At 38.9% G+C, this 17539-nt stretch overlaps 1 protein-coding gene across 2 annotated transcripts in view; it reads right to left on the bottom strand.

Annotated features, from left to right (window-relative positions):
- Positions 1–17539, bottom strand: part of NELL1 (neural EGFL like 1) — a 914558-nt gene that overhangs the window by 341744 nt on the left and 555275 nt on the right. For both annotated transcript variants that reach the window (XM_019037681.4, XM_019037682.4), the window contains exon 14: positions 9745–9867. In XM_019037681.4, the coding sequence (XP_018893226.3) occupies positions 9745–9867 (123 nt within the window). The remainder of the gene's footprint in view (positions 1–9744; positions 9868–17539) is intronic.

Below are 17539 nucleotides of genomic sequence, written 5' to 3'. Positions count from 1 at the left end.
TCTGAGGGCTCTGTTCTGTTCCGTTGATCAATATCTCTGTTTTGGTACCAGTACCATGCTGTTTTGGTTACTGTAGCCTTGTAGTATAGTTTGAAGTCAGGTAGCGTGATGCCTCCAGCTTTGTTATTTTGGCTGAGGATTGACTTGGCGATGAGGGCTCTTTATTGGTTCCATATGAACTTTAAAGTAGTTTTTTCCAATTCTGTGAAGAAAGTCATTGGTAGCTTGATGGGGATGGCATTGAATCTGTAAATTACCTTGGGCAGTATGGCCATTTTCACAATATTGATTCTTCCTACCCATGAGCATGGAATGTTCTTCCATTTGTTTGTATCCTCTTTTATTTCCTTGAGCAGTGGTTTGTAGTTCTCCTTGAAGAGGTCCTTCACATCCCTTGTAAGTTGGATTCCTAGGTATTTTATTCTCTTTGAAGCAATTGTGAATGGGAGTTCACTCATGATTTGGCTCTCTGTTTGTCTGTTGTTGGTGTATAAGAATGCTTGTGATTTTTGTACATTGATTTTGTATCCTGAGACTTTGCTGAAGTTGCTTATCAGCTTAAGGAGATTTGGGGCTGAGACAATGGGGTTTTCTAGATATACAATCATGTCATCTGCAAACAGGGACAATTTGACTTCCTCTTTTCCTAATTGAATACCCTTTATTTCCTTCTCCTGCCTAATTGCCCTGGCCAGAACTTCCAACACTATGTTGAATAGGAGTGGTGAGAGAGGGCATCCCTGTCTTGTCCCAGTTTTCAAAGGGAATGCTTCCAGTTTTTGCCCATTCAGTATGATATTGGCTGTGGGTTTGTCATAGATAGCTCTTATTATTTTGAGATATGTCCCATCAATACCTAATTTATTGAGAGTTTTTAGCATGAAGGGTTGTTGAATTTTCTCAAAGGCCTTTTCTGCATGTATTGAGATAATCATGTGGTTTTGTCTTTGGTTCTGTTTATATGCTGGATTACATTTGTTGATTTGCATATATTGAACCAGCCTTGCATCCCAGGATGAAGCCCAGTTGATCATGGTGGATAAGCTTTTTGATGTGCTGCTGGATTTGGTTTGCCAGTATTTTATTGAGGATTTTTGCATCAATGTTCATCAAGGATATTGGTCTAAAATTCTCTTTTTTGGTTGTGTCTCTGCCCGGCTTTGGTATCAGGATGATGCTGACCTCATAAAATGAGTTAGGGAGTATTCCCTCTTTTTCTATTGATTGGAATAGTTTCAGAAGGAATGGTACCAGTTCCTCCTTGTACCTCTGGTAGAATTCGGCTGTGAATCCATCTGCTCCTGGACTCTTTTTGGTTGGTAAGCTATTGATTATTGCCACAATTTCAGCTCCTGTTATTGGTCTATTCAGAGATTCAACTTCTTCCTGGTTTAGTCTTGGGAGAGTGTATGTGTCAAGGAATTTATCCATTTCTTCTAGATTTTCTAGTTTATTTGTGTAGAGGTGTTTGTAGTATTCTCTGATGCTAGTTTGTATTTCTGTGGGATAGGTGGTGATATCCCCTTTATCATTTTTTATTGCGTCTATTTGATTCTTCTCTCTTTTTTTCTTTATTAGTCTTGCTAGCAGTCTATCAATTTTGTTGATCCTTTCAGAAAACCAGCTCCTGGATTCATTAATTTTTTGAAGGGTTTTTTGTGTCTCTGTTTCCTTCAGTTCTGCTCTGATTTTAGTTATTTCTTGCCTTCTGCTAGCTTTTGAATGTGTTTGCTCTTGCTTTTCTAGCTCTCTTAATTGTGATGTTAGGGTGTCAATTTTGGATCTTTCCTGCTTTCTCTTGTGGGCATTTAGTACTATAAGTTTCCCTCTACACACTGCTTTGAATGTGTCCCAGAGATTCTGGTATGTTGTGTCTTTTCTCTCATTGGTTTCCAAGAACATCTTTATTTCTGCCTTCATTTCGTTATATACCCAGTAGTCATTCAGGAGCAGGTTGTTCAGTTTCCATGTAGTTGAGCAGTTTTGAGTGAGATTCTTAATCCTGAGTTCTAGTTTGATTGCACTGTGGTCTGAGAGATAGTTTGTTATAATTTCTGTTCTTTTACATTTGCTGAGGAGAGCTTTACTTCCAAGTATGTGGTCAATTTTAGAATAGGTGTGGTGTGGTGCTGAAAAAAAATGTATATTCTGTTGATTTTGGGTGGAGAGTTCTTTAGATGTCTATTAGGTCCACTTGGTGCAGAGCTGAGTTCAATTCCTGGGTATCCTTGTTGACTTTCTGTCTCGTTGATCTGTCTAATGTTGACAGTGGGGTGTTAAAGTCTCCCATTATTAATGTGTGGGAGTCTAAGTCTCTTTGTAGGTCGCTCAGGACTTGCTTTATGAATCTGGGTGCTCCTGTATTGGGTGCATATATATTTAGGATAGTTAGCTCTTCTTGTTGAATTGATCCCTTTACCATTATGTAAGGCCTTCTTTGTCTCTTTTGATCTTTGTTGGTTTAAAGTCTGTTTTATCAGAGACTAGGATTGCAACCCCTGCCTTTTTTTGTTTTCCATTTGCTTGGTAGATCTTCCTCCATCCCTTTATTTTGAGCCTATGTGTGTCTCTGCACGTGAGATGGGTTTCCTGAATACAGCACACTGATGGGTCTTGACTCTTTATCCAATTTGCCAGTCTGAGTCTTTTAATTGGAGCATTTAGTCCATTTACATTTAAAGTTAATATTGTTATGTGTGAATTTGATCCTGTCATTAAGATGTTAGCTGGTGATTTTGCTCGTTAGTTGATGCAGTTTCTTCCTAGTCTCAATGGTCTTTACATTTTGGCATGATTTTGCAGTGGCTGGTATTGGTTGTTCCTCTCCATGTTTAGCGCTTCCTTCAGGAGCTCTTGTAGGGCAGGCCTGGTGCTGACATAATCTCTCAGCATTTGCTTGTCTGTAAAATATTTTATTTCTCCTTCACTTATGAAGCTTAGTTTGGCTGGATATGAAATTCTGGGTTGAAAATTCTTTTAAGAATGTTGAATATTGGCCCCTCCTCTCCTCTGGCATGTAGAGTTTCTGCGGAGAGATCAGCTGTTAGTCTGATGGGCTTCCCCTTGTGAGTAACCCGACCTTTCTCTCTGGCTGCCCTTAACATTTTTTCCTTCATTTCAACTTTGGTGAATCTGACAATTATGTGTCTTGGGGTTGCTCTTCTCGAGGAGTATCTTTGTGGCGTTCTCTGTATTTCCTGAATCTGAATGTTGGCCTGCCTTGCTAGATTGGGAAAGTTCTCCTGGATAATATCCTGCAGAGTGTTTTCCAGCTTGGTTCCATTCTCCCCGTCACTTTCAGGTACACCAATCAGACGTAGATTTGGTCTTTTCACATAGTCCCATATTTCTTGGAGGATTTGCTCGTTTCTTTTTATTATTCTTTCTCTAAACTTCCCTTCTCGCTTCATTTCATTCACTTCATCTTCCATCACTGATACCCTTTCTTCCAGTTGATCACATCGTCTCCTGAGGCTTCTGCATTCTTCACGTAGTTCTCGAGCCCTGGTTTTCAGCTCCATCAGCTCCTTTAAGCACTTCTCTGTATTGGTTATTCTAGTTATACATTCTTCTAAACTTTTTTCAAAGTTTTCAACTTCTTTGCCTTTGGTTTGAATTTCCTCCCATAGCTCGGAGTAATTTGATCGTCTGAAGCCTTCTTCTCTCAGCTCGTCAAAGTCATTCTCCGTCCAGCTTTGTTCCGTTGCTGGTGAGGAACTGCGTTCCTTTGGAGGAGGAGAGGCGCTCTGCTTTTTAGAGTTTCCAGATTTTCGGCTCTGTTTTTTCCCCATCTTTGTGGTTTTATCTACTTTTGGTCTTTGATGATGGTGATGTACAGATGGGTATTTGGTGTGGATGTCCTTTCTGTTTGTTAGTTTTCCTTCTAACAGACAGGACCCTCAGCTGCAGGTCTGTTGGAGTACCCTGCCGTGTGAGGTGTCAGTCTGCCCCTGCTGGGGGGTGCCTCCCAGTTAGGCTGCCCGGGGGTCAGGGGTCAGGGACCCACTTGAGGAGGCAGTCTGCCCACTCTCGGATCTCCAGCTGCATGCTGGGAGAACCACTGCTCTCTTCAAAGCTGTCAGACAGGGACATTTAGCCCAGTAGTTTATAAAGTTTATTATCCTTGGTGATACCTTACTGTAACAATTTACCTTTCTATTCTCCCTCTCCCTCTCCCTTTCTCTCATATTGCCTGTGAGCCTCTGAAAAACACCTTTGTACATGTGAGATGTCTATTTGACTTATTTAATTCAGGATTGTTTACATCTTTAGCATGATCTGTCACATTCATCTTTCTGTCTATATCAAACCTCTGGCCCTCTGTTTCTGGCTTTCTGTGTTTTCCTTGTACACAGTTTATACAGCAACTTATCAAACAGAAATTTCCAGGAAGCAGCTTGTCTGCACATGCACTCAATGCAAACATACTCATAATGAATGGTTTCACAGCACTAAGGATTCTGGAGAGCCTTAAAATAAAGATTTCACCTATGTTCCTGGAGTTTCTACAGTGACCTGAATTTTACTGTAGTGATTTTCTTTGAAAGACAGTCAGTGTTAAAGTTTGTTTGAAGATTTCTTGAGAGAAGGGGAGATACTTGATTCAACCTCCCTGTCCCAGGCCCAATCATGGTGCACTGGTCAGGGAGTGAGAAACCCCAAAGTTGGTGGGCCACATGAATGTACCAAGTGGCAAGATGGGCCTGAAGCTCCTATAGGGTTAACATTCACCCCAAAAATATCCCCAAGCCTAAAGAAGCAACATTAAATAGCAAATACAAAACTCCACGACAGGAGAAGAGAGAGATCATGGGAAAATTTCAAAGCTTTGTATTTCAGTATCTTTAATTAGCAAGTTTTTCCTGCTTTTTGAACTAGGAGCCCATGCTTGCATTTTTCTCTGGGTTCTGCAAGTTACATAGCCAGTTTGCCAGTGGATTTCTATTACTTGCAACCAAAGGAATCCTAACTAATGCATATGCTTTACACATAGCTCTGTATTTTGGGTAATTCTTTTTAAGCCTCTTTCACGCGAGATAATACCATTTTGTAAATGTTCTGTTGGGTTGGAAGAATTTGTTAAAATCTTTCTCCAACACAAAATGGTGAAATCCCTGGGGACTTGTCTTATTTATTCTTGCTCTTTTGGTGCCCAGACACAGAATTCACACTCACTGTATGTTCTATAAATAAATGTTAATATTATCAGTCATTAAGACAAGAATGCTTTCAAAGATCACCACATCCTATCCAGAGCTAATGACAGATAAGAGAGAAGACATAGTCTATCAGCTGCATATTGACAACTGCCTAGTGAAAGCTCACTTTCTGTTTTGGCATTAATGCAGGACTGGGAAAGCAGATAAACACTGTGCTGCTGCTAAGCCTAACCTTCCTGTCAGGTAATGCAAATCTGACTTGAAACTGTTTACAAGCATTTTCTCCATTTAAACTCAAATGCCAAAATATTAAGCAAAACATATTGCATAGTTTCAGAATGACTTTAGTCTATTTATTAAATATGTGAGCAATTTTTAAAAAATTCTAGGTTATCACTGTATGCTCTCTTCCCTTTCTATTTTCTCTTTAGTTTCTAGTTAGAATACAGTGTGTGAGGGAGAGAGTTAAATGATAAACAGCCAAGAGAGGAGGAGGAAATAAAAAGAGAAGGAAAAGGAGGAGGAAAAAGAAAAGGAGGGAAGGGAGGGAAAAAACTAAAAGCAGTTCCACTAGTTGAGTTAAATCAGATTCAACTATGTCTTACTTAAAATTTACTTGTGAAATAGAATAATGGCATCAACTTCTCAAGATTACGGTGGGAACTAAATGAGATAACATATATATGAATATACACATCAAGGTGTCTTGCACATACTTAATGAGAGTTTTTGTAGCTGAACAAGTATTTTCCATCCAAAAGAAGAAAAGACGCCTTACATGGGCATCGACCACCACGGAAACCCATCTGAGAGAATTCACACCGATGAGTATTGTTTCACAAACTGCTGTCTTATGTAATGCTTATAAAAAGGCATGTTAACTGTTTACTTCTAACCAGATTTAGTCAAGTCTATGAACAATACCATGTCTGTCTAGAAAAGCTTTTCTATATTTAACACTTAAAAAGACTTAGTTCTGCTGAGAGCAGTGCCTCATGCCTGGAATCCCAGCCCTTTGGGAGGCTGAAGCAGGCAAATCACTTGAGGTCAGGAGTTGGAAACCAGCCTGGCCAACGTGGTGAAACCCCATCTCTATTAAAAATACAAAAATTAGCTGGGCATGGTGGGGCACGTCTGCAATCCCAGCTACTCAGTAGCTGAGGCAGGATAATCGCTTGAAGCCGGGAGGCGGAGGTTACAATGAGCTGAGATCAAGCCACTGCACTCCAGTCTGGGTGACAGAGCAAGACCCTGTCTCAAAAAAATAAAAAGTGAAAATAAAAAAGACTTAGTTCAAGTTGTCTGGTTATTCTTGTCCAACTCCCACTGTAAATGTTTCAGTTACAAGGTGGCAAAGTTAACTATAAAATATATGCCCTGAAATTGAGACACAAATTTGGTTATTTCAGGCAGAAGGCCATAAACTGCCAACCTCCTCCTCCTCTTTCTTCTTCTTTATTATAAGGCTAATACTAGTCTTTAGTTTGTATGGCATTTTACAGTTTAAAACACCAAATATAAATTCCCTTAGTGATTCTATGCAATAATACTCTTAGATAAATAGGGAAAGTAGTACTAATCAATTTTTTTTTTTTTTTTGAGATGGAGTGTTGCTCTGTCCCCCAGGCTGGAGTGCAGTAGCGTGATCTCGGCTCACTGCAACCTCTCTGCCTCCCGGGTTCGAGCAATTCGCCTGCCTCAGCCTCCGGAGTAGCTGGGATTACAGGTGGACACCACCACGTGCAGCTAATATATATATTAAATATATATATTTAATATATATTAAATATATATATTTTATAATATTATATATAATATATATAATATATATATAATATATATATAATATATATATAATATATATATAATATATATATATATAAAATATATATATTTTTTTTTAGTAGAGATGGAGTTTTGTTATGTTGGCCAGGCTGGTCTGGAAATCCTGACCTCAGGTGATCCACCTGCCTCAGCCTCCAAAAGCGCTGGGATCAGGTGTGAGCCACTGTGCCTGGCCTTAACCAAATTTTAATATGTAAAAATATAGAAGTTACAATTCACCAGTAATGAAAGCCAGTGTAGAGAACCAGTAGTGAAAGCAGGTGTGAAGAGTACAAGCTCTTTATCCAATTGTTCAACTATACCACATTGCTTTCCCATGCAGCATTTATAAAACACAAGACTCTTCCTTACTGAGGTCGACACAATTGATTATGAGAATCGCTTTAAGAAAATTATTTTCCCTAATTCATAACTTTCAAGGGAAGATATGTTTCCCCTCACAGTCTGCGGACATCAGGAACATTATTTAAACTCATATTTTTTCACAGCTGGACTTACAAAATTCTACGAAGGTGAAACCACCACTTATCACAATGGCAAGAGAGGACTTGGCAAATACAAACTCACTGGACAAGGGCAATTAATATTATTTTATGAAGTAACATAATTCTGAAAAAAAGTGCATTAAAATCCCTATGTTGCGCCTCAGATTTATAGCACTAGCATGCAGGTATCAGCAGTGGGCTTGATAATCCCTGGAGTTACATTAACGTTTTTGTTTCCTTGTTTTGCTTTGGAAATTTCCTTAGCCTTTTAAAAAAGCTGAGCACTAGTTTATTTGCTTCAGGGTACTTTAGAAAAAATACGCACAAATATTCACGTATAAAAGACCATTGGAAGAAGGGCAAATAACATGGAATTCATAGCAATAAGTGAATTTTCTTTTTTCACACACCCATGGGTAATAAGGTGACTAGTTTGCATGTTTCCAGTCTTTATGTATTTACACAAATATGTATATAGATATTTATAAATATTAACTTAGATATTTGATGATACTATATTGTTCTGAACTTGAATTTATTTTATTTTTTTCTCAAAAATACGTAGGGTATCTTTCAATGTGATGTGTATATGTATGTATGTGTTTGTGTGTGCATGTGTGTACATACAAATGTTTAGAGTTTTAAACCATAGCATTCTACTCTATAAAATGCATATGCCGAGATAAATTTAATCATTCCAGGACTGATGGATATTTTGGTTGTTTCCAGTTTTCAGTGAATATAAACAGTGCTGCAAAAAAAATTCTATGCACATTTCCCCCTCTTCATGAACCTGTGCTTTTTTAGAATAAATTTCAAGAGGTAAAATTGATGGAATCAGTAGAATACGTACTTTGAATGTTGATAAATTCTGTCAAATTGCTGTTAAAAAAATGAGTTTTACCAATTTATAGTCATAGTCATGTATTAGGCTTTCTGCTTACCTCACCTTAACCAACACAGAATAAAATTGATCTTTTAAAATTCTTCCCCAATCCAATCCATAAATATAGTGACTTAGTCGTTGTAAATTATTTTTCACTCATTACCAGCATTTCATCCCTGCAGAGGAATACTGACAATGTGTTTACTATGTATCTTTGGGCAAGTTACTTAACCTCTCTGCGTCTCAATCTTATCACTTCTAAAATAAGGATAATAATACCTACCTCATAGGATGTCTTTTGTTTTCTTGTTCATGTTGCCTATTTTTTCGTTATGATTGTGCCTTTCCCCTTTGGTGATTTGGTGAGTTAACACATAGTGAACAAGCACCTACCACGTGCAAGTCACACTCTAAATGCCAGGGACAATGGGAGGAGAAGATCAAGTGTTCACTGTCATGGAGCTTACATTCTAGTGGGGAGGCAGATAATATCTAAACACCAGGGACAGTGGGGAGACAAGACCAAGTGTTCACCGTCATGGAGCTTACATCCTAGTGGGGAGGCAGATAACACAGAGATAAGCAAACACATAAACCTGTGATGTTCTGTCAGGTTGTGTTTGTGAAGAAAAAAATCAAGCCTGGTGTGGGCTAAGAAGTACTAAGCGTGCTATTTTAGATAGGGTGGCCAAAGAACACTTCTGTGATGAGGAGACATTTGAGTAGAGACATGAAAGAAATGAGCATTGTGGCTGAGGCAACAACAATGCTGAAGGAATAACAGGGACCCAGTAGGCTGAGGTAAAGGGATTCAGGGTGAGAGGAAAGAGAGGTGTCAGCTGTGAGGAGCCAGGGACCAGATGCTGAATGCCCTCATAAGCCAGAAAGAGGAATTTTATTTTTATTCTAAATGCTAAGGGAAGCCATGGCGCTGGCCTCTGAATTGATAAACTGCTCCCAGACGCTGAGCGAGGCTAAAACTGTAAGTTTCCTACCCAAGCAGATACCTCAAGTGTGGACAGAAACAGTGTCCACTTGCCCTTGGGGGAAATCTCACAGGAAAGAAAAGCCAATATCCGCAATGGAAGCCTCCTTCACGAACTCACGCCAACAGGCAAAGCTGAACAGAGCCATCAAGTTATGTAACTGTGCCCCTGACCCACACCTATACCTTTTTCTTTCAACTCCAAAGCTAAACCTGAAGCATTTCTCTTTTTCCCTGACGCACAGTACCCTTGCCAGTTGATAAACCAGGAGCAGGAACCCTGGCTGTGTTCCACCAAGAGTTACCAAGAAGGTCCGACGCACAAGTGCCAAGAGCCCAGGCAGAATGGCTGCTCACAACTCACCCCTAAGGCGGCAAGCCTACCTCTGCAGATGGTCCCGTTCCCCACGTAGCCCGGTTTGCAGGTGCAGCTGTGTCCCTGGACAGTGTTGGTGCAGATGGCATTCTCGTCACAGTTGTGCTGGCCGCTGCCACATTCATCGTGTTCTGTTTCCAGGGTGAGAGAAAAAGAGAAATACTTTTTCTTAAGTTGGAATTACTGGTATTGGGAAATGTAGCTGGAATTCACCAAATAAGAATGACAGTGACTACCACTTGTCAGTACCTTACTATGTGCCTAAAAGTTCCTGTTGAAATCTAAACTCTGAAAGAAAGATGTTATTATCCCTACTTTGCAGGTAAAGAAACAGTATCAGAGAAGTCAAACAACTCCTGTCCGTCACAAAATTGGTAAGTGCTGCACTAAGGCCGTTGTTTCTTCCACCTTCTAAAAAGGTTTTCACAGAGATTCCAAGGTAATGGTTCTTAGTAGGGGGAATTTTGCACTGCCTCATCCTGCAAACATTTGATATGTCAGAAGGTATTTTTGGTTGCCATGATTGGGAACAGGAAGTGATACTGAAATCTAGGGAATAAAGGCCAGGAATGCTGCTAAGCATTGTACAATGTGCAGAAGAGCTCAAAGCAACAAAGAACTAGCCAGCCTAAAATGTCCACAATGCTGAAAAACATCCACAATTGGAAACCTTCTCCTCAGGTTACAAAAAAGAGGAGAGGAGAGGAGGGGAGGGCAGGGGAGGGGGGGAGGGGAGGGAGGGGAGGGAAGGAGAGGGAGGGGAGGGAAGGAGAGGGGAGGGGAGGGGAGGGAGGGGAGGGAAGGAGAGGGGAGGGGAAGGGAGAGGGGAAAAGAAACAAACCTATATGAGAGATTCCATGGCTTCTTTAGAACAAAGAGGATAAAACTGCAGAGAAAGGCTGGTGAATATAGCCTAGCAAAGGAGAATTTCCCAACAAAATTTTCGATCACAGGGATGGCTGGCGAGCACAGGATTGCGCTGAGAGTAGGAAAAGGATTTACTCTGAGGCCTCTGTTTAAGGGCCTTCAGCGGTTTAATTTTCCATATAGCCCATTTTCATAGGGTTCAGAATCTAACCTCTGTGTATCTGCCTGCCGTGTAGTGATATGGGTTATACATATTCAGATAGCTGTGGCATCCTTGACCCACAGGACATGGAGGGAAACCGATCTAACCCTAGAAAACAGATAAAAAGATTCCAGGTTAGAAACTAAGGTTTCATAGATAACTATAATTTCCTCTCACACTCAGCAAGTTAATGGAGTTACCCAAATGACTCCTCTATAACTAAACAATATGGCAAAGTTTATATCCTTTATTCCTTTTTAACATCTGCTAGCATAACTTCTCACAAATTTTAAGAAGAAAAATCCAGTAGGGCCATTCAAATCATAAATAGTTTTAAAACAAGAATAGAAATTCCACTTAGAAACCTCAAGGAAATAACACTAATTGGAACAAAACAAAAAATTCAATAGAGTTTGTTCAGTGAATTGTTCAACCAATGTACCAATCATTTGAAATATCATCAATCTTCATTTATTTTTATTTTAAATTTCCTAATGGGGACCCAGTAATGAGAAAGGTTAAATCCTACAAAACAGGACTGTTTTCATCACACACACACAACAGAGGTAGGGCACACACATGCATCTGATTGTTGATTTAATACTTGAATTTTCCAAATAAAATTTTTATTTAGGCCTTAAGACCAACCCAAACTGTCAGCAAGAAATGTGCATAGGTTAGCAAACAGTGAGAAAAGAAGATAAGATTTCTGAGGACACACTTCAAGTCTGTGCTTAAGTCATCTCCAGCACACTCCAGAAACAGTATACCCTTGTGCATGTCCACTCGAATTTACAAACCTATCAAGTACCTAGTATTTGCAGGTGCAATACCAGACAAGGTTAGAAACATAAAAAAGTCTAAGAATTCAGACTTATACTCCAAGAGTTTTCAGCCTCCTTCTTTAAATTCATTTAATAAATAATTATTATGTTCTGTACTGGGAATACAAAGATGAGTAGATAATGGTCTTTGCTAGCCTGAACATTTTAATAGGGGTAACTAACCGGAACACAGAAGATAAGTGATAAGAGTTATAAGTAGTTGACCTTTCATTTCATCATACAAAAGGAACATATTTTAGAATGAAAGGGTGCTCTACTAATAATTACACTGGGATAACAAGCATAACTCAGAATGACCCAGGCAAACTAGCATGTGTGGTCATGCTAGATAAGAGGAATAAAGATAAGCTAGACTGAGAGTTCATTGGAGGGAAGAAATTCCTTCTAATGGAGAGAAGAGAAAAGTCTTCTTGCAAAAGGTAATATTTTAAATAATCTTTCACAAATGGTCAAGGTTTCTCAATTAGAGTTGCTCATGCAGGCTTAAGTATGGAGAAAGGTATGGCTCTGTGCAGCATTCCAAAAGCCTGGTCCATCCTTACCTACCAGGTCTTATCTTCCAATATTCTTGAAGTAAATCTTTTTCTCTAATGAGGTGGCATCTTTGCTGTCCTACAAATGTACGAGTTTGTTTCTACCTCTCTAGTTTTTCATGTTGTTTCATTGACCCACAATACTCTCTCACAATGTAGTTGGTTTATCTGCCTTTGCCTGGCTTCAGACACCACTTCAAACCCATACTTTTACCATGTTCATGAAGGCTTACACACTTTTTCTCTAGACCATGAATTTCATCTATCTTAGAACTTTTATAAAATTTAATATCTTTACGTCTTTGGAGGCAATGATATCATAATATATTGTGATGATATTTGCAAGTTTTGTCATTAATGCCATAATTGACTTTGAGGAGAGGAATTGTAGCATATTTTCCACAACCTTCACTTTATCTATTAATACCTTCCATAATGTTATTGAACCTAGAGAATGCCAAGCACTGAAGTCAATATTTTAGGCATATTATACCATTTAATTCTCCCAGCAATTAAATGAAGTAAGTTTGCTCATTTTACAATGAAGAAACTTAGACAACAGTACTTTATATAACTTTCCTAAGATCATAGAACTGGTAAGTAGAGAAAGTCAGATTGTGAATGCAGACATTAGATGAACAAACATGTCACTACTGAGCAGTTGCAAGTTAATTTGGATGTGGCTGAAACTAAACCATGACATGTGGAAATGATATCATAATGCCAACAATGAACTGTCTTCCTGTATTTTAGCCCCCAATTCCTACTGGGATCTCCTACATACTTGCTGAGAATAGATGACCTATTCCCAAAGAACAAAGGCCATAGAACTTCCACATTTCATTTTCTTTAGTCATGCCCAAGTTTTCAAAATGACCAGCATCTTCAAAACTGTGTTTAATAGAGACAGCCAAAGAAAATACCATTTTCTTCTATAAATATCACATTCCTTTCCAGTTGCCAAGGATGCTGCAAAAGATATGACAAGTGATTGCGAAAGACGGACTGGCACAGAGGTTAAGAGTATGAACTCCAAAGTCACCGGCCTAGTTTAGAAGATCCTGGTTTGCCAATTACAAGCTATGTCTACTTAAATAAGTTACCCAACCTCTCTGTCTTACATTCCTCATTGTAAAATGTGGACAATGATAGAACCTATCACTTGGGATTGTTTTGAGAATTAAATTAATTAATATAGGTAGAAAATTTATGACAGCATGTTACAGCTGGTAAGTGCTCCACAAGTGTTAGGAATTTGATTGTCATTGCTGCTGCTGCTACTATTACTACTACTACTACTACTACTACTACTAATTCTACTAATATTGCTGCAACAATTACTTGTGGGCAGACTTAATCATAGGATGGTGGTTACAACTGAATTGAGACAGATGTTATCAAGATGATTAAATAGAGGTGTCCAGCACTCACCTCCCTGACAAAGGACCACAACAACCAGTAGATAACCACAAATCAAACAGAGTATTTAAGGAAGAATACGGGGATTCAGTAGAGAAGTTATGAAGACCTTTTAGGGCACAGAAACCTAAAAAGGCATTATAGAGAGAAAAGCAAAGCACCCAGTATCAATTTGTTTCAAGCCAAGAGGAACTCCCATTGTGGGAAAAAAGAAAGTGGGACATTGCCAGCAGCCATATTCCCACCATGGACACCAGCAATTCTAGTTACAGAAGCACCTCACAGCCCTTACAGGCCCTGATCCCAGCATAGGGAGCATTTGGAGTCCAAGCAACTTCATATTTCCTGAGAGGGAAAACACACTGAGTCCTTTGCACTCCCCTGGATCCAGGATGCTGAAGCACAATACCATTTTAAGAGCAGAGCTGCCACCAGAATGTATCCATTCATAGGATCCAGTAGTCCCTGCATGTCCATATTCCTGGGGTCCTGCTGCCATCCCACCACATACACCCAGAAGGTTGCAGCATCGTGACATGAGATGGACACAGAAATGATACCATGACCATAGCATCTGAGCCTGTGTAGCACCCTATATCCCAAGGGACAGGCAATTCAGCACAGCAAAGAGGCTTACCCTAGGACAGAGGGAGCCAACACACAAAAGCAAATGAAGTCTATGAAATGACTGAAAATGAATTCAAAATAATGATCTTAAGGAGATTCAGCAAGATACAAGAGAACACAGACATTTCAACAAAATCAGAAAAACAGTGCCTGATCTGAATGAGAAATTCAACAAAGAGATAGATATCGCAAAACAAAACCAGAGAAATCTTGAAACAGAACAATTCAATGAACGAAATAAAACTTTAATTGAGAATGTCAATAATAGGCTAGTTCAAGCAGAATAATTTCCAAACTTGAAGACAGCTCTTTTGAAGAAACTCAGTCAGACAAAAATAAGAAGACATTTTAAAAGAATAAATTAAGCCTAAAAGGACATATGGGCCACCATTAAGTAAACAAATATGTGAATTTTGGAAGTTCTAAGAAGAAAAGATGGGAAATGGCATAGAAAACCTATTTTTAAAAAATAGCCATAGGCTGGGCATGGTGGCACATACCTATAATCCCAGCACTTTGGGAGGCTGAGACAGGAGGATAGCTTGGAGTTTGAGACCAGAGTGAGGAAGATGGTGATGTGCCATATCTACCAAAAAAAAAAAATCTGGGTATGGTGGCATACAACTGTGGTCATAACTTCACAGGAGGATCACTTGAGCCCAGGAGGTCAAGGTTGCAGGGAACCATGTTCATGCCACTGCACTCCAGCTTGGGCGATAGACAGAGACCTTGTCTCAAAAAAATAATAATAATAAAATAAAAATATTAGCTAAAAACTTCCCAATACTTAGGAGAGATATGACCATCCAGATTTAGAAAGCTAAAAGCCCCCAAATAAATGTAACCCAAGAAGGTCCTTGCCAAGGCACATTATAGTCAAACTTTCAAAAGGCAAAGATAAAGACGGAATGCTAAAAACTGAGAAGAAAACATCAAATCACATATAAGGATATGCCATCAGACTAACAGCAGATTTTCCAGCAGAAACCTGCAGGCCAGGAAAGAATGGGATGATACATTTAAAGTGATGAAAGAAAAAACAAATGCCACCAAAGAGCCCTATACACAGAAAAACTAACCTTCAGAAATCATGGAGAAACAAAGTCTATCTCAGACAAGCAAAAACTGAAGAAATTCATCACCAGTAGACCTGACCTACAAGACAAGCTTAACAAAGTCCTACATCAGGAAGTGAAGGGCAATATATACTTTTTTTTTGAGTCATATACTTTCATGAAAGTAGTACTCATGTATAACTCACTGGTAGAGCAGATAAACAAATACAAAGAGAATGGGATCACACATTACTATTACAGAAAACCACCAAACCACAAAAATAAACAATAAGAGAAGAAGAAAGGAACAAAGGGTATAAAAAACAACCAGAAAACAATTAACAAAATAACAGGAGTAAGTACTCATCTATCAATATAAACCTCAAATATAAATGGTTTTGATTTCCCAGTTAAAATATATGGACTGGCTGAATGGATTTTTTGTAAGACCCAACTACATAAAGTTCATAAGAAACTAATATTGCCTGTAAAAACACACACCATCTAAAAGTAAAGGGATAAAAAATATATTCCACACAAATAGATATCAAAAGTGAGCAGAAGTAGCTATGTTTATATCAGATGAAATAGATATTAAGTAAAAAAAAGAAAAAAGAAAGACAAAGAATGTCATTATATAATGATAAGGGAATCAATTCAGCAGGTATATATAACAATTGTAAATACACATGCATCCAGCACTGGAGGACCCAAATTCATAAAGCAAATGTTACTACATCTGAAGAGAGAAAGAGAAAGAGAGAGAGAAGAGATTCCAATACAATAATGATAGGGGGCTTGAACAACCCACTCTCAGCATTAGATAGATCATCTAGACAGAACATCAACAAAAAAAGATTGGATTTGAACTGGACTTTAGGCCAAATAGACATAAAAGACATTTCCAGAACAATATATCCAACGACAAAGCATACATTCTTCTCATCAGCACATAGAACATTCTCTAGGATAGAACATATGTTAGACCACAAAAGTCTAAACAAATTTCTAAAAATTAAAATCATATCAAGTTTCTTCACAGACCACAATGGAACAAAACTAGAAATCAATACCAAGAGGAACTTTGAAAATTATATAAAAACATGGAATATAAACATGTTTCAGGAACCCAGTGGTTCCTGAATGACCACTGGGTCAATGAAGAGATTAAGATGGAAATCATAAAAATTCTTGAAACAAAGGAAAACAGAAACACAATATACCAAAACCTCTGGGGCAAAGTAAAACCAGTATTAAAAGGCAAGTTTATAGCAATAAAAGCTGACATAAAAATAATAGAAATATTTCAAATAAGCAATCTAATGACGCACCTCAAGTGATTTCAAAAGTAAGAGCCAACCAAACCCAAAATTAGTAGAAGGAAAGAAATAATAAAGATCAGAGCAGAACTAAACTGAATGGAGACTTAAACAATACAAAAGATCAGCCAGGTGTGGTGGCTCACGCCTGTAATCCCAGCAGTTTGGGAGGCCGAGGCAGGCAGATCATGAGGTCAGGAGACTGAGACCATCCTGGCTAACATGGTGAAACCCCGTCTCTACTAAAAAAAAGAATACAAAAAAATACAAAAAATTAGCCAGGTGTGGTGGCAGGTGCCTGTAGTCCCAGCTACTCGGGAGGCTGAGGCAGGAGAATGGTGTGAACCCGGGAGGCAGAGCTTGCAGTTAGCCAAGATCGCACCACTGCCATCCAGCCTGGGTGACAGAGCAAGACTCTCTCAAAAAACAAACAAAAACAAAACAAACAAACAAAATACAAAAGATCAAAGAAACAAAAGCTTGTTTTTTGAAAAGATAAACAAAATCAACAAACCTTTGGCTAGACTAAGGAAAAATAAGAAAAGACCTAGGTAAATAAAATCAAGAAACTGAACATGAGAGACATTACAACTAATACTACAGAAATATAAAGAATCATTCAACTAGGCCGGATACAGTGGTTGATGTCTGTAATCCCAGCACTTTGGGAGTTCTGAGGCAGGCAGATTGCTTGAGCCCAGGAGTTAGAGACCAGCCTGAGAAACATGGTGAAATACCACCTCTATAAAAACTATAAAAATTATCCAGGTATGGTGGCCCACACCAGCAGTTCCAACTACTTGGGAGGCTGAGGTGGGAGGATTTCTTGAGCCTGGGAGGTCAAGGCTGCAGTGAGCCATGATCATGCCACTTCACTCCACCCTGGGCAACAGAGTGAGACCTTGTCTGAACAACAACAAAAAAATCATTAGACAC

Source organism: Gorilla gorilla, chromosome 9 (genome assembly GCF_029281585.2).
Source record: "Gorilla gorilla gorilla isolate KB3781 chromosome 9, NHGRI_mGorGor1-v2.1_pri, whole genome shotgun sequence".
Lineage (NCBI taxonomy): Eukaryota > Metazoa > Chordata > Mammalia > Primates > Hominidae > Gorilla > Gorilla gorilla.
The sequence above is the reverse complement of the archived record's forward strand: the minus strand, read 5'-3'. Positions and strand labels throughout refer to the sequence as shown.